This window comes from Delphinapterus leucas, chromosome 5 (genome assembly GCF_059928025.1).
Source record: "Delphinapterus leucas isolate spDelLeu-1000000601 "Yukka" chromosome 5, BTC_Dleu_Yukka2, whole genome shotgun sequence".
NCBI classification, from domain to species: Eukaryota; Metazoa; Chordata; class Mammalia; order Artiodactyla; family Monodontidae; genus Delphinapterus; species Delphinapterus leucas.
The window spans coordinates 52,899,151-52,917,616 of record NC_143133.1 but is presented as its reverse complement, the minus strand read 5'-3'; the positions used below and the strand labels follow the sequence as shown (position 1 = coordinate 52,917,616).

Genomic DNA, 18,466 nt, shown 5'->3' with positions numbered 1-18,466 from the left:
GTTAAAAACACCAAAGTACATTTGAATTCCCACTTAAAAGCATTATCTTTTTCAAGTCTTCCCACATCCTACCCCACCCCTGGCTTTGAGTGAAATGCAATTTATAAGACAAAATGATTCATTATCTAGAGATAAATTTACAAGCTGACATAAAAGAACTGTCCCAGAGGCTACATTACCTATTCAAGTTTATTACAGTATCTTTAGTTCTTATTGCATATATTGTTACATGCCTTTTACAAGCCAGGGTTATCTATGCTATGTATGCTCAATTTAGCAGAAGTTATATCTACTGCTTCTCTCTTGAAAATCAGCAGCATGCAGTGCAATACGTGGTGTGCAGGGTTATTGTTTCAAAAAGTGAAAAACTACTTAGGTTTAACTGAGGAGGAACATGATCTTTATTGGCTTATATGCAAAGTTTAATTTTGGTTTTATGCAGAGTTTGCATAGTTCATGATTACTTTCTAATGAAAAACTAGATGTGTTGTCAGTGACCTTGAAGAAGATCAGGTGACAGTAGCAAACAGAAAAATTTGAAGAAGAGGCATAACTTTTAAAGTAGAAAGGTCAGCAAGAACTGCCTGAAACAAAAAACAAAAGGAATGATTAATATCGGCATTCTGATCAGCAAAGTGAAGCCTATGAAATAAACACAGAAACACCTTTACAATGTAATTCTGATATCAACACACTCTTAAGTTCTTCAGATTGGTCCCAAATCTCTGTACTGAAGCTACAACCTTCTTTCTCTTTTCTGAACATCTTAATGTTAGAACATGTGCAAAATACTCAAATGTGCAGTAGAAAATAATCTGGACTTTAGTCTTGAGCCTTCTTCAAATATACAAGGTAGCATGAGTTTATAAGAGGTCTAACATTTCAACTTGCTTCTATAAATAAACGTACATTATGAATCCTAGTCCCGTTATACTAAGGAGTAACTGACTTTAGGAAATCACTTTAAGATGGAACTAATGTTTACTCAGTTGCAAGATGCATAATAAACATCCTCTTCCCTTTAAACAAAGAATGTAGGCAGCTATTTTAAGGATAAAATTTACATTTCTATGAGAGATAACAAATAGAGTAATATTGTAAGCCACTATTTAATTGAACCATGCTTCAGGTGTAAGATATACTACTGAAAAGAAACGAGCTCTAAATAATTAACCCACAACTAAAAATAAACAAAAAGCCCATGTATCTTTACTATATCATCCAAACACATGCTCTTTAATTCTTTCAACTAGTTTGTCTTTGTTCTATGAGCATAACACATGGATGTGAACAATTATAAGAAAATGCAACATTAAGTCCCAATAGTTTCTATTAAAACTACTAGGTATCTTGTTTCCTGTAATGGTTATAGTGGTTTCCCATAATAATCTTGTTTATGACTCCTTCACAGGAATATTGTTTTCAAGTAATTAAGGAATTCTGAATACTTAATATTACTTAGCTCAAAACTTACGGGTTTTACCTAAGTTAAAAAATTAGTCTGCGAGTAATGTGTGTCCTATGCATCTGATACTAAAGTGCCCGAGCCTGGCAACCTCTCAGGAACTATTTCCATCCCATCTGAGTGAAACGTATCCTTACTTCAGCTGCAGCCAGTGATGTCACCTCCATCAGGTTCACTGCTCGGAAAGCAAACACAGCAGCTGCCAGGACTGGAAAAGAATGCACACTATTTCAACTGCTGGTCTGGTCTACTCATCAGCCAGACAACTTTACTGCTACGCCCACAACCCACGATGAGGGCTCAGAATTAGTGCTTCACGACTGCATCCTGCATTCTGAGTTAAGGCCTTGTGATGAATGGAAATTGTCTCCTCTGGAGAACAGTGGCTTGATGGTGCAGTTTTGGGAAAAAGGGAAATTTTAGTGGTTTTAAAAAAGCCATTTTATAAATTGTTTCATACCTATAACTTCAATTGTAACAATTTTTAAATGGCATGAAGATCTAATGACTATCTTATAAATAAAGATTTATTTTGATGCAGGTGTTTCTTACTGATGCAATGGAGAGGCTTCTGAGAAGTTATATGCAGACTGAATTTTTAAATATATCAGATGATGTTTCATATGTATCAAGGAGGTATCCTGATAAAAATGTGGCAATAAAGTCTTTCCTTAAAAATATTTTTATACTATTTTGTTATATTTATATTTTTATGCTCATCATTGACTTTCTTAGAGTGTCATAAGTGGATACGTCTGTGGGGCGGGCTACCGTGGGATTGATCCTGACATTTACATTAATGTTGGCCACAGAAAAAGAAGTTGAAACTTTGAAAAGAAAATAAAGCAAACCATTATAGAACATCTTGAAGGTCAATAATATATACTGAGTAGAAAACATTTGGATTTTTGTTCCCATTAATCGTCTGCATATGAAAAGAGAGTAATGCTACATGCATTATGTCTTCTTATATAATCTACCACAAAACTTTGTGAAAGTGAATGAGTCATCATGAACAATGGAAGGACCATGTAATAGGTTCAGGCAACTCTGATAAGGAAACGGTACTGCCTGGAGGTGACTCTTGACTTCTCCCCATTTTTTTCATCACCAGTAGTGGTAGTACATTCCCTAACCCAACATGCCCTTAAAGTTTAGGAAATGAATGGTAAGGAATCTTTAAAATGATTTGGAAGACTCGTTCCTAAGTATATTGCATAGATAATGCAAATGTTTTTTAAAATACATTTTTACTATGGAAGTAATGATAATAGCAGTTAATTCTAATACCAAAAATGAGTTAAGTACTATTGTTAGCCCCATTTTACTAATGTAGAAACTGAGGCACTGTGAGTTTGGATGATATATTCAGAGTCACACAGGTAGAAAATAGTAGTGACTGCTCAACTCTGGCCCTAGAGCTCAAGCATTTAACCACTATGTGATGACATTTTTGAAATTGAAGGTAAGCAGTAATGGCTCATCCCTGATATAGAAATCTGTGTGCTTTCCTAAGAATCACCTTCTCTTTTGTCTCTCAGAATAGTTTTCCCCTGGGATAAACCATAATGGAAAAGAATATAAAAAAGACTGTATATACATGTATAACTGAGTCACTTTGCTGTACAGAAGAAATTAACCCAACATTGTAAATAACTATACTTCAATTAAAAAAAAAAAAAAGAATGGTTTTCCAGAGATGGCCTGAAGGATGATGCATGGTGGTCCTGGGCTCTGGACCACCTGATAGCGGTCATGCCTATGGATTAGAAGTCAGGATCCAGGTCTTTTAATTTCCCCAGATAGAGGCTGAGTGACTGGGAAGCACAGGCATTTTTCGAGGGGACAACAGATTTTGGACAGTTTGTCAAAAAAAGCATTAGAACTAGTTAGGAAAATTCTGGGAGAAAAATACAAGGTAGTGGTAAAACAAAATTTAAAAAGTCATCAGCTGGGGTTATTTAATATGTAACAAGGGATATAAGAGACCTGGGGCAAAGGATTTACCCTTTAATTGAAATGGAGAAAACTTAAGTACCTAAAGTCCCTCAGCTTCCATTTTTACAAGAATATCAAAGAAAACCATTTCTGTGGACCAACAACTTCTTTATAGTTTTCTAATATCTGGAATCATATTTGAAAATGCAGACATTTTAGGAGCTAAGGGTTGTGGTCACTATTTCCTTTTTTGAGTATAATTTAACGGAGTTGGTGAAAGCTTGACAGGATGGTCAAATTTTCCGCTGTAGCAGGAAAGAGTTTTACATGGTGGGAAATATATAGTTTTTCCAAAGGTAGATAAGAGGGGGAATAAAAGAGTAGTTACTAATTGACTTCAGCATCCAAAATGCTTATGTGCTTACAACCTTTATTTATCTTGGTGTCACATCACAGAAGTTCCTTTCCGTCTGCTTCATGATTGCTTTGCCCAGTACTTCCTCACAGCAGGTTTATTTGCCAAGGAAAACAGGTCTATACTTTGGGATATTTTCTTTTTTAATTAAAAACATTTTTTCTTTTTTTTTCTTTTTTTTTGGCTGTGTTGGGTCTTCATTGCTGAGTGTGGGCTTTCTCTAGTCGCAGCGAGCTGGGGCTGCTCTTTGTTGCAGTGCGCAGGCTTCTCATTGTGGTGGCTTCTCTTGTTGCGGAGCATGGGCTCTAGGCACGTGGGCTTCAGTAGTTGTGGCTCGCGGCCTCTAGAGTGCAGGCTCAGTAGTTGTGGCCCACGGGCTTAGGTGCTCCGCGGCACATGGGATCTTCCCAGACCAGGGCTCGAACCCGTGTCCCCTGCATTGGCAGGCGGATTCTTAACCACTGCGCCACCAGGGGAGTCCTGGGATATTTTCAACTGAAGTCATGCTTCATATGAAATACAGAAACTCAGATATTTACTTTTGGTCTTTTAAACTGTTCTCATTAATTTTAAGCAACTCTATCATGAACATTAAGACACCTATGCTTTAAACTGTTCTTCAAAAGGCCCTAATTAGTTCACAATTGAAACCAGTAATATTTACTAAAATATTTCGAAAGACTACATAAGCTCACTTGAGCAAAAAAGGTGGTCACAAAATATTCAGCCTCAAAAATGTATAAAATCATCAAAACTGACTTATATACACATCTACATGCAATTACCTACCCTATGGCTCTTTATCTGAATTCCATGGTAGGAATTCCCATTAGTCTAATTCCATTTCTAGATGTTCTACAATTCTTCTCTGTTGATTTCTTTTTTTTAAATAAATTTATTTATTTGTTTATTTTTCCTTTTGGCTGTGTTGGGTCGTTGTTTCGATGTGCAGGCTTCTCACTGCAGTGGCTTCTCTTGTTGCAGAGCATGTGGGCTCTAGGCGCAGGGGCTCAGTAGTTGTGGCGCTTGGGCTTAGTTGCTCCGCAGCATGTGGGATCTTCCTGGACCAGGTATCAAACCTGTGTGCCCTGCACTGGCAGGTGGATTCTTAACCACTGTGCTATCAGGGAAGCCCCTCTGTTGATTTTTTAAAAACACTCAGAGAAAGTGAATGGATGCAATAGTGTGAACTGCATTTCTACCTATACATCAATAACTTTTTAATTACTGTATTAAGCTTACAGCAAAGTACGTGGCTTAGAGCAAATGCAGCATTCAACATTCATTTCTCTTTCACTTCAGTTTGCTGAGGGGTGATAAGTCACAGAATGGGAGACTTTACATTGGAAGACGCTTTGAAGGTCTTCCAATTCAACATTTCTTTCATGATAGAAAACCTCTTAACCCTTCAGATGACAGTTAAAAAGCCCATTCTACTTTTGGAAAGTCCTAATTATTAGAAAGTACTTTCTAATACTGAGCCCATTTCTTTAACATGCTCTAATGTTTTCTGAAATGATACAAAAAGCTACATACAATACTCTTCAAAATTTATGCCCTACCCAGAAGAGTTACTTGGTAGAAAATCTAAAATCCTGTTACCTGAGAAATGGTAGCAAAAAACAATACTACTTAGCCTGGAAAATAGAAGACTTTGAGGAAAGGAGGGGGTGAGAGAGTAGAAAAAACATGATGATGATCCTGGTTTAACAGTAGTACATTCTAACAAGTTATATTATCCAGGGACTTCCCTGGCTGTCTAGTGGTTAAGACCCCATGCTTCCACTGCAGGGGTTTGATCCGTGGTGGGGGAACTAAGATCCCACATGCCATGCAACGTGGCCAAAAAAAAAAAAAGTTATATTATCCAGAAATGAAATGGGTTACTTGGTATGACAGGGATTATCCAACACTGAATATTCAGAAACAGGATAAGGGCTGCCTGTTAGAAATATTTAAAAGAAGTTATACCTGATGACCTCTAGGATTTCCTTTTGTCTCTAGATTGTATGTATCGCTACCATTCAGCCAAAAGAGGTGATGGCAGACCAGTTTTTCCTAACTCATATTTGGACGGGCTTTAAAAACAACTGAGATAGAAGGATACTGGGAGCTGTTAAAAACCCCAGTAAATGATAATCTCTCGTTATACCAGGGGCAACATTTATCTTCATGGTACTTTATCATTACCTCAATTTTCCTTTTCAAAATGCCACCTAATTACTCGAAATTTCAGCATTCAAAAATATGTTAATATGGTACCTACAGAATCTTCTGCAAGAAAAGGGTCATCAATTAAGCATTATTTCCAAATGGCCCAGAGAGGTGTCTTTACAATGCTATCACTGGGTAAAGATTAAATAATTTGTTCAATGTCACAAAACTGGAGAAGGTTGGAACCAGCATTCTCTGCTTTCCATGTGAAAACCCTGTAATACTTATTTGAATTCCCTGATAATTTCAATGATAAAAATAATTGAGTCGATTTTACACACAGAGAAGCAAAATAATATAATAAGAAATCTGTGCCCTATGTGTTATCACACAGTTGCCCTCTGTGTATATCTGTTGTAAGAACTTAATTATTAAATAAGAGATAGATTTGTGGCTTTCTGAAAAAAAGATGAATTTCTTTTTGGCTTAAGAGAATATGTAAAAGGGGAAACTCAGTTACCAGGGCAGGAGTCAGAGACTGTTAGCAACAAGGAAAAGGTTTTGAGTTCAGTATAAACTAGTCCAGAAGAGCTGAGATTTCAACTATGCAGGGAGGCTCAGCAGTCTCAGTTTGGATTTTAGGTAGTAGTTGAGAAAGGGCACAGAACAGGACACTAAGGTAGTCACAGGAGTCAGGAAAAGAACAGAAGTATACCTACACTCTGCTGTGCAAACCTCACAGGTGCTGAGACTGTAAGCCCTGGCTGGATTAAAAGCAGGGGAGGGGAGCTGGACATTCCTAGAAGCGACGAAAAAAGACTAGGAATAGACGTGATGGGCAGTTATGCAGACATATTTAGATCGCAGAATCTCAGTGCTTGTCTTCTAAGGCAGATACATCTACTAAATGTTCATGAATTAGAAATGACAGACAACTGTAGAATTAAATTCCAATTGCAGATGGTGAATGTCAGAAAGGAAAGGGGCTTTACTATAAAAAGAGCATGTGTTTTACAAACAAGCACTTACTCTTACCAGCAAGAATTTCCAGAGAGTTGTACCCTAGGATTCTATCCCACAAAAGCAAGAGTTGATCTGTAGCTAAGTATCCAGAAAAAGCTCGAACCATCCATTTAAATGATATGCGAAGTCTGTAAGCAAAGAAAAGAAAGAAATTTTACCAGTGGAATTTTTTCTTGTCAAAAAGCAGTATCAGAAGAACTCAACCAGTTCCATTATTAGGTAACCCCTTTGTGGGTCTGAAAAATCACATGGGCATTTAAAACTCAAGCACTCTACATATATACAATGGAATACTACTCAGCCATAAAAAAGAATGAAATAATGCCATTTGCAGCAACATGGATGGACCTAGTGATTATCATACCAAGTGAAGGAAGTCAGAAAGAGAAAGACAAATACCACATGAAATCACTTATATGTGGAATCTAAAATATGACACAAATGAACTTATGTATGAAACAGAAACAGGCTCACAGACATAGAAAACAGACTTGTGGTTGCCAAGGGGGAGGGGGGAGAGATAGATGGGGAGTTTGGGATTAGTAGATGCAAACTATTATGGTATTGAATGGATAAACAACAAGGTCCTACTGCTGTAGGTCCTACTGTTCCTACAAGGAACTATATTCAATATCCTGTGATAAACCATAATGGAAAGAATATGAAAAACAATGTATGTATACGTATAACTGAAACACTGCTGTGATTAACACAACATTGTAAATCAACAATACTTCAATAAAATAAATTAAAAAAAACTCAAATACTCTATTAAAAGCTGTAAAAAGTGCAATGGTGAGAAACCATGAGTCCTCAAATTAGTGGTCTCAAAAGCATTAAGAGGGCTTCCCTGGTGGCGCAGTGGTTGAGAGTCCACCTGCCAATGCAGGGGACATGGGTTCATGCCCCGGTCCGGGAAGATCCCACATGCCGCGGAGCGGCTGGGCCCGTGAGCCATGGCCGCTGAGCCTGTGTGTCTGGAGCCTGTGCTCCACAACAGGAGAGGCCACAACAGTGAGAGGCCCGCATACAGCAAAAAAAAAAAAAGCATTAAGAGAAAGAATTATATTCCTGGGTCCTACTTTATGTTATAGTTCATTCTTTAGAAAACTCACTTCTACATTCTGTTTTTCAGGGTGTGTACTAATTAGCTATCAGTGAGGTGATCTTATAGTCTTAACAGTTCCAGGCAAGCCTAGAACATTTGAATTTTCATTCAAGATTCTTGAAAGAGCTTGATAGCTGCATATTTTTCCAATTCAATAGATTATATTCCTACATTTCACTCAAATGGCTACAAAGGATGAAAAAAGACAAAGAAAACTAGTTTTAAAGCTATAGGGGGACTTCCATAGTGGCACAGTGCATAAGAATCCGCCTGCCAATGCAGGGACACAGATTCGATCCCTGGTCTGGGAAGGTCCCACATGCCACGGAGCAGCTAAGCCCATGCCTCAAACCACTGAGCCTGCACTTTAGAGCCCGCGAGCCACAACTATTGAGCCCATGCACCTAGAGCCCGTGCTCTGCAACAAGACAAGCCACCGCAAGGAGAAGCCCGCGCACCGCAATGAAGAGTAGCTCCTGCTCACCGCAACTAGAGAAAGCCTGCGCACAGCAACAAAGACCCAACGCAGCTAAAAATAAAAAATAAAATTAAATCTTTAAAAAAGGAAAAGCTATAAGGGACCTTAGAAATAAACCTCTGATTTGAAACCCTTAGCTTTATAGAGGAGGTCATCAGAACTCTGAAAAATCAACCAGAAAATTCAATTAAATTCTATTTTGCAAAAAAAAAAAAAGTCCTAAGAAGTATGAGATCCTACTGTTTCATAAATAGGTTATGTTACAATAACAATTTATCTCTAGAATCAGGAAACAAACTCTTTGGCTTTGGTGCCTGAAGAGATTAAATAGTCTCTCAATTTCTGTACTATCTATTGGCAATTAAACATCACTTGACTGCCCCTGAGAGGTTCTAGACAAATTCTTTGTTAAAATTGTTATATAGATAAATATCTGTACTTTTTCTTAAAAGAGAAAATGGGATTGAGAGATTACCTTTGTTGGTGTCACATTAACTTTTCTTGAGACTGAAAAAGGACCCCCACGTTTCAGAAATTCCTCAATACTAGGTAACTATTGTTCTAATATAACAAAGTACATGTAGGCAGTAGTATTGATAAATCAAGATTTTTGGTTGGTTTTAGAATATCTGTTTATAGATGCCAAAGAAACTTTTAGCCACCAATTATTTTAAATTTAAATAATTTACTAACTTTTAAGCCTCAATTATTAACTTCAACTAGTTTCATTTTACTGGATCTCTCAGTGTCTTATTAGAACAACAGCACCACACATCATGCCTTCTGCTCCCTAGTAGACAGCACAGATTCAATTTCTTAGAAATACAGTTTATTGAGGTATAATTTATGTATAGTAGAATTTGCCCTTACTAATGCACAATTCTGAGTTTTGTTAAGAACCAAATGGAAATTTTAGAACTGATAAAAACAACAAAAACAATAACAACAACAACAACAAAACAACCCTCACTGGATGGATCCAATAGCAAAATGGAAATAACCATTGAGAGAGCCAGTGAATTTAAACATAAATCAATAGAAGTGTCCAATCTGAACTACAGAGTAAAAAGGATTGAAAACAAAATGAACAGAGCTTCAGGAAGCTGTGAGATAAGACTAAAAGTTTTAATATTTGTGTCCCAGAAGAAAAGGATAATGAGTGTGGTGCAGAAAAAAATATTTGAAGAAATAATGGTTGAAAACTTCCTAAATTTGGCAAAAGAAATAAGCCTCAAATTCAAGATGTTAAGCAAACCCTAAACAGGATAAACCCAAGAAATCCATGTCCAGATACATCATAATCAAACTGCTAAGATCTAAAGACAAAGATCTTGACAGCAGCCACAGAAAAACAATAATTGATATTATTTCTTCCTGACGTGTTTTGTAGAATTTGCCCATGAAACCCTCCAGGCCTGGAGCTTATTTGAAAGTAGAAGGGATAAATTAAAGATGTATATTGTAAATCCTAGGGCACTGTTATAGACTGAATGCTTGTGTCCCCACTCCCACCCCCAAATTCATATATTGAAATTACCCCCCAATGTGATGGTATTAGGAAAGAGGTGTGTGGCCTTTGGAAGTTAATTAGCATTAGATAAAGTTATGAAGGTAGGTCCTCATGTTTGGGATTAGTGCCTTCATAAGAGTCATGTGAGAGCTTCTTTTTCTTCTCTGCTCTCCATCATGTGAGGATACAATGAGAAGCAGTCTGCAACTTAGAAGAAGGTCCTCTGGAGCTCAACCATGCTAGCAACCTGATCTTAGACTTCCAGTCTCCAAAACTGTGAGAAATAAATTTCTGTTGTTTATAAGCCATACAGTTTACGGTAATTTGTTATAGCAGACTGAACTAAGACAGACACTTATCAAAATATATTTTTAGAAAGGTATAGATAATAATCCACTGGAGATAAAATGGAGTAAAAAATTATTCAACTCAAAAGTAGGCAGGAGGGGAACTTCACTGGTGGTCCAGTGGTAAAGAATCCACCTTACAATGCAGGGGACACAGGTTCGATCCCTGGTCAAGGAACGAATATCCCACATGCTGTGGGGCAACTAAGTCCACGTGCTACAACTACTGAGCTCATGCGCCTCAACTAGAGCCTGTGTGCCACAAGCTACAGAGCCCATACGCTCTGGAACCTGCATGCCACAACTACAGAGCCCACCTGCCCTGGAGCCTGCGCGCCACAACTAGAGAAGAGAAAACCTGCATGCCATGACTAGAGAGAAGCCCGCATGCTGCAACGAAAGATCCTGTATGCCTTGACGAAGATCCTGTGTGCCGCAACTAAGACCCAATGCAGCCAAAAATAAAGAAAATAAATAAATTAAAAACAAACAAACAAACAAACAAAAGTAGGCAGGAGGGACTTCCTTGGTGGTCCAGTAGTTGAGAATCCGCCTTTCAATGCAGGGGACATGGGTTTGATCCCTGGACAGGGAACTAAGATCCCACATGCTGCGGGGCAACTAAATCCCTGCACCACAACTAGAGAGAAGCCTGCATGCTGCAATGAAAGATCCCGTGTGCTACAACTAAGACCCGATGTGGCCATAAATAAATAAATAAATATTAAAAAAAAAAAAAAGTAGGCAGGAAAAGAGGACAAAAAGAATAAAGAGTACATGGGACAAACAAAAAAATGTCTATCAAGATAGTAAATAATATCAATTGATATTATTTTAATCCCATAATATCAATTACATTAAATGTAAATGGAATAAACACACCAATTAAAAGACAAACTGCCACACTGAATGACCCAAGTATACTTCTGACAAGAAAGCCATCTGAAAAGTAAAGACATTGATAATCAATACATTAAAAGTAAAAAGACAGAAAAGAATACACTATACAAATTGTAATAAAAAGAAAGCTGGAATGGCCATATCAGACATAGTAGATTTATTGCTAGGAAAAGACATTACATAATGATAAAAAGATCAATTCTCCTAAAAACAGAGTCAAATACATGAAGTAAAAATATATATAGCAATGCAGAAATAAAAAGACAAATTCACAATTATAATTGGAGACTCTAACACTTCTTTCTCAATAATCAATAGAAAAAGTAGACAGAAAATTAACAAGTGTATAGAAGTCTTGAACATTATCAACAAGCTTGACTTGATTACCACTTACAGAACATTCTGCTCAACACTAGCAGCATACAAATTCTTTTCAAGTGTACACGGAAGATTCATCAAGATAGATCATATTCTGGGTCATAAAACAAACTGTGACACATTTAAAAGAACTAAAATCTTATGAAGCACATTGTCTAACTGTAACAGAATTACAATAGAAATCAATAACGGAAAGACATAATATCTTTCCCAATATTTAGAAATTAAACATGCAGTTTTATATAAACTATGGTCAAAGAGGAAGTCACAAGAGAAATTAAGAAACATTTTGAATTGAATGAAAGTGAAAACATAACACATCAAAATTTGTTGAGTGGAGGTAAAGCAGTGCTTTGAGGGCAATTTATAACATTATTGCTTACATTAGAAAAGAAGAAATGTCTCAAATTAATTATCTAAATTTCACCTTAAACAAGTAGAAAGACAAGACCAAAACAAAACTAAAGCAAGTATACAGAAGGAAATAACAAATAAAAGAGCATAGGGCTTCCCTGGTGGCGCAGTGGTTGAGAGTCCACCTGCCGATGCAGGGGACATGGGTTTGTGCCCCGGTCCGGGAAGATCCCACATGCCACGGAGCAGCTAGGCCCATGAGCCATGGCCACTGAGCCTGCGCGTCTGGAGCCTGTGCTCCGCAACGGGAGAGGCCACAACAGTGAGAGGCCCGCATACAGCAAAAAAAAAAAAGAGCATAACTCAATGAAACTGAAAATAGAAAAACAAAATCAATGAAACCAAAAACTGATTCTTTCAAAGAAGAATAAAATTAATAAACCTCTGGCCAGAATAATCAAGGAAGAGAAACAAGATACAAATATCAATCTCAGGAATGAGAGTGGTAATGTCACTCTGATTCTATAGATATTGAAAGGCTAATTAAGAATTATTATGGAATATTATGAATAATTTACGTCCATAAATATGATAACAGATAAAATGCACTAAGTACTCAAGAAGAAGGAGATATCCTGAAGAGTCCTATATCTAGTAAAAAAATTAAATTCTAAATTAAAAACCTTCCAATAGCATTAGTTTTAATTCATGAAAGCCTTTTAATAATTGATTTCTAGCCTGATAATTAAATTTTTATATTTTCTCTTGCATCAGAATTTTAATGTTTATCATAATTCACTGAAATAAATTTGTTCCTTTTAATGATTAAAGTGTATAAATAGACTAGAAAAAAATCAGGATTTTAGCTTCTAGCAATAAACGAAATGTCTTCACTCTAGTAAGGAAAAGCATAGTTATATTCAAATATTCATTTTACAGTAGTAAAATAAAGGTCAGTTTACCACAAGAAAAAATGACTTGTATGTAATATAAAATATTTCTGCCATATTCTTGTTTTATAATATTAATTATTAATAAAATCCTGTTTTTTAATGTCTACAAAAGAAAGAGTGCCACCTAGGTGTTATCAACGGATGATATGAGGTGTTGTTTTATAAATGGCATTTCTAAGATCTAAAATGTCTGAAATTCGATGGTGATTTTAGAATGGAGATATACATTATATATATATGGAGATATATATGTATATATACATATATATATCAATATATAAACATATACATATTCAATCTTTAAACAACTCCATGAGGTAGGAATTCCCTTGATTTTAAAGATGAATAAATTAAATTATCTTGACTTAATGAAAGAAATTGAGGCTTAGGTAAATTAAATAATTTTATCAGGATTTTATAGTTTAGTAGAGATAGAATTTGAATCTGGGTCTGTCTCTTAAACCCACCCACCCACTCATCCATCGGCTATGGATTCTATTTCCCATTAACTACTTTCGTGGTCTCAAAGAGTTAGTGTTCCTTTCAAATATGTCCTTATATAGGAGAAAATGGTTACACAGAAAGGAAGACAGTAACAAAACACTGATAAATCATTTGGAAATTTCTGTTGCCTTAAGACACTGTTAATTAAAAAAGAGAAAAGAGAACCAATAATAATGAGGTCCACAGGTACCCTACATATTCACTGATAACTCATATTGAGATAAATGAACAAAAATTCAAGCTTTTGGAAGAAAAAATCACAGTGTACAACCATTGGTAAATAATCGATCTAGATTCCTTTAATGAAAGCCAGCAAACTTTAACTTTTCTGTCTTTCATAAGTTGTTTTCTGATAAATTTGGCCTAAACTGACTTAATTTTAGTATTATCACATTTCTCAGGTAGTATTTGTTTCCACAAATTTTTGCCTCAGTTTGGCCAACACATTTCATTATGAATAGAAATTAGTTCTTTTAGTGATTCTTGTACCAAGCACAAAAATCCAAGCAAATAAGAATTTATTAGGATTTTGGTAAGTCTCCCAAGAATTTCTGGCACAATGTCGAGTTATAATTTACTACTTGATAATTATTGTTTTATTGGGGAGACTGTTAGTTTAATGTCTCTGAAAAATTACTGTATCTTTGATGATGAAAAAGAGCCTTCTGATATCAATTTATTCTTCAATTAGGAGAGAAAAATACTCACGGTTGAGCCCCAATTTCTCGTAGATGATAAAAGAGTTGGGGGAGATAAGTTTGAAGAAGAGTTTCAAACAGCAGACAGAGTGACACGATACCCTGGATACAATAATAAATCACAAGAGAAATGCATAATTTAGTATTTAAAAATGAACTCTGCCATTAAATTATTCAAATGGAAATGAGAAAAAGATTATCAATATAAATATTTTTTCCTTTTTAACAACGATAGGCTCCCCACGTAACCTGGCATGTAGTAATGTTAGGAATTCAAGGAAAACGGCATTTTATAGAAAAACCTGCTTCTCTGTAAGTCATATAGTATCACGTAGGCCCAGCAAAATTAGTTTTTTCTGGATGCATTCCAGTTTCCAGGTATTTCTCTGGTGTTATAGCCACACCTTTCACTTTCTCCTCCATATGTCCCTTCCCTTCCAGCTGTCTCACCCATCAGGGAAAATATTTCCTGCTTTTTTAACTCTTTCATTGAAATCCATCCCCAGAGAAAGACTGTTTGAAATTTGCATCAGGAAGTTATCAAACAAGAATGTTTGATTACTTAGTATAAGGATAACTTTTTAAAAAGCTGAAATCCACTTTTTTAAAAGGGCATTATCTGTAGAGTACAAAGTAGATGGTTTTTCAAGTGCATTTATTGCTTGACAACTCTGAATAAAGTCTTTCTTGCAGCTCAGCATTCCTCAGCGTTGATCTTTGTAAGGAAGTTTTAATCCTCTTTTTGAATTTCTAAAGAAATAAGGCTGTCATGGTTCCAAATAGTTAAGTCTGGCTGCAAGCCAGAAAAGGAGATGACTGCCTGTTAAGTCTTTATTTCACTGAATAAAGAAAGGGCAGAGGCAGGGCTGTCCCAGTCAATCAGCTAAATAAGGACACCTTAGGGTCAGCACAGATATAGAGAAGGCATATCCAGAGTTGCTCAGTGGCAAGCTTCAGTGGTCTGCACAGGGAAAACATGGGTATCTACTGGGCAGCCAGTTAAAAACAGTTTTTTGAAACTCTGAAGCATAAAATGGTACAGAATATGTGAGTAAGAAATCTGAGGCTAAGGATGAGTTATAAGAAAAAAGAATTATTAATATATTTAATATAATATATATTTTGGTTATTCTAGATTAAATATTCATGCAATATAGGCATTAAATCAAGTTGTCTCAGAGAGAAGAAACCCAAGATAATTGGCGGTACTTCATTTGTTCATCTGTGACATCCTGGATTTCTGTTACTTGCCTGCTTTCACTAGCGATGTATGAGAGCAACAGTGGAGACAGAGGAAGGTGGAACAGGAATACACAGGAATGGCGGGGGGAGGATAATGAACTGCTATTTAGTTGAGTAGCAGTGACAGCCTCCTCTTTTGGGAAACTTGGTAGCCCTGACACATTCCAATTTTTAATGTTTTTTTCTGGAGAGTCAGTCAAGTTACCCACAAGCAGACCAAAGCAGGCTCAAAGACAGAAAAAGTATAACTGAAATAAAATAAACACTGCTTTTACTCAGGCTAAGGAGGGTGGGGGTGGGGGAAGGAAGATATGATAAAGGACTGGACAAAATAAAACAGATACAAATACACAACTCCCAGTATGCTTCTCTTTGAATTTCATGTTAAGGCCAAGGAGCCATCTATTGAATAAACACAAAGGAGATATCTAGTTTGATAACTGATAATTAGCCAAATTGAAAAATAAGGGACAAATAAATGTTTATTTTTCATTAACAAAGAAAAGATGATGACGATGATGATAATCATAACGACAACAATATAAACAGCAGCCATCTATTTACTGAACATCTGCCACGAGCCAAGTGCTACCCAGGTGCTTTGTACACTGCTCTACAGCACCACAGAAACTCATTATTAACTCTGAAATGAGTTTCAGAGAGGAGGAAACCAGCATTCAAAGAACTTAGCCACCTTTGTCAAAGAAAACAATACAGACATTGCTATGTTTTTTCTTTCAACATATAAAAAATAATTTAAATGCAATTGATAAAAGGCTTTTTCCTCTCTAATTATTACTAAAACTATTTAAATATCAATTTCTTCTTCTCTTTCACTTATTCCATAGAAAAGTGTTGCTTGACCTCACAAATTAACATTTGTTTTTCTTAAGGAAAGGAAAAACAGATTAGAGTCTGCTTTGATCCATTTTTTTTTTTTTTTTAATGAACTTACAGAAGGATGAGAAGAGATGGAATGAAGTCTGAAGAAAAAACGCACATACATCTCACGGAATATCTGATACAATTTGGAAGGTTCATGGTACAGAAAACAAAGTGGTGCAACTGAAAGAACAAAAAAGTTAATTAATAATATTGCAGAACTACTAAAATTAAAAAAATAAGTTCACAAAACATGAAAGAATAAATATTTTCTAGTAATAATATTCATTCATAGACAAGTTTAGAATCATATATATATTCTTTTTTCATGTTGAAAAGGGAATATATGCACACATAAAAAACTGAGTCATTAAAAATTAAAAAGAAGGGAGTAAATTATAAAATATTATAATCTCAACAGTAGAATAAGAATGACACAATGGAACTATACAGGGATATTGAAAATTCAAAGTAACTTTTAAAAACTACATAAAGTCAAGTCTCTCTTTTTTTCAATTGAAATAATAAGAAAGTGACAATCAGGCAATTCATTTTTACTTTGTCCCACAAAGGATCTTTTGAAATTTTTGAAGTCAGGTAAGTAAAATATAAGATGATTTACGACTAGCTTTTAGAACGATGGTCTTCAACTAACTGAATTTGAAAATTAAAATTTTGATGAACAGTTTAGGCTATTGGTCTATATTGGCATATCTCAATATGTATCTAGACAATTTTCATAGGCTTAAAATAAAACAACTCTAAGAATTTATTTCTCTAATGAATTTGAATTAAGTTTTCTTTTGTACCCAGTTCATGGCAGTTAAGCACAGGTGGGTCAACTCAACCAGACAGCTCATGGCTGACTGTCAGAAAGTCAGATTTTAAAATCAGATGCTGACCTGACAGTCTGATTATTCTGCACTTGCGAACGTGGTCATGCTTTTCATCTTTTCAACACTCAAGAATTTTAGGCAGCATAAATACACTATAATGCAGATAATATAAAACTGCATTACCTAAATATTAATTTAATAAAAGTGACTTATTTATTGGGTAATTTCATCTATGATATAGATCAGACAGGTAAGAAGGTCTTGGGCTCTATAACGTCAGTGATGCCCTGAGGGCAGTAGGCATTAAGTAAGCAGGGAAACCAATGAGCCAACTCAGCTCACTTCCTTTTGACAACGTGAAAGGAAAAAATGATAAAAAATTTAAAATTCTGACAAAACAAAAATTCGATTATCTGGGATAAATGGCGGTGCACAGTATTACTGATGAATAAATTATCAAAAACTAGCATTGCAACTGAGAAATTTCACTTTTCTGAAGGGCAAAAGAGAGACAAATCAATTTTAGGGTGGTAAATATCTAAATACATCCAAAAAACCCCCTCCTTTTATATATATCTACAGGAAAAGACCTTTATGTTATATATATATATATATATATATATATATGTTTAAAAACTAACAGCCATGTCCTTTCACTTCAAAACTAATTTTAAAAAATTATTTTACTATCAAAATAAATTCCTACTTATTTAAATAGCCCCAACTGAGGTATTCTATACATTTAAAAAGAATAACTCTCATTCTAATTGCAACAACCTAAGAAAAAGCAATGTGGCACAAATACATGGTATTATTACAAATTCAAAATGAAGGTATGGAATTCATTTACTTTTTGTGATGATGCATATTTTCCCCTCCAACTTCTTAAGTTATTGTTATTTAAAAACTTGTAATTTGAATCTAAAGATTTTAAAGATTCAGTAATCATTAATGATCATTTCCAGTGAAGGAATGAAAGAGAATTTTAAAATCAGCACTTTTCTATAAACATATATAATATAGAAAATGTTATAATCAGTTATTATTCCAGATGCCACAATTGTTGATGTTGAATTCCCTTACATAGCTATGAAATGGAAAAGTTTTAGTCCATTACATATAATATGTAAAAAATCTTCTACATGACTTTATTTTCCATCTTAAGCATCTTTCCCTATTTGGTTCCTCCATAAAAATGAATGAGCTCATCATCTTTTTAACCAATTAAATACTGCATTATAGGAATTTATTTATGAAATCATAATATACTATACCTACAAT

At 35.3% G+C, this 18,466-nt stretch overlaps 1 protein-coding gene across 1 annotated transcript in view; it reads right to left on the bottom strand.

Moving 5' to 3' along the window:
- Nucleotides 1-209: 209 nt before the first annotated feature.
- The window catches only part of TBC1D19 (TBC1 domain family member 19), a 155,776-nt gene continuing 137,519 nt past the window's right edge, over nucleotides 210-18,466 (bottom strand). Inside the window, exons 17-21 of the mRNA XM_022566430.2 lie at nucleotides 16,423-16,532; nucleotides 14,236-14,327; nucleotides 7,008-7,123; nucleotides 1,603-1,673; nucleotides 210-584 (exon numbers count right to left, since the gene is read on the bottom strand). Coding sequence (XP_022422138.1) covers nucleotides 510-584; nucleotides 1,603-1,673; nucleotides 7,008-7,123; nucleotides 14,236-14,327; nucleotides 16,423-16,532 — 464 coding nt within the window. The 3' untranslated portion in view covers nucleotides 210-509. The remainder of the gene's footprint in view (nucleotides 585-1,602; nucleotides 1,674-7,007; nucleotides 7,124-14,235; nucleotides 14,328-16,422; nucleotides 16,533-18,466) is intronic.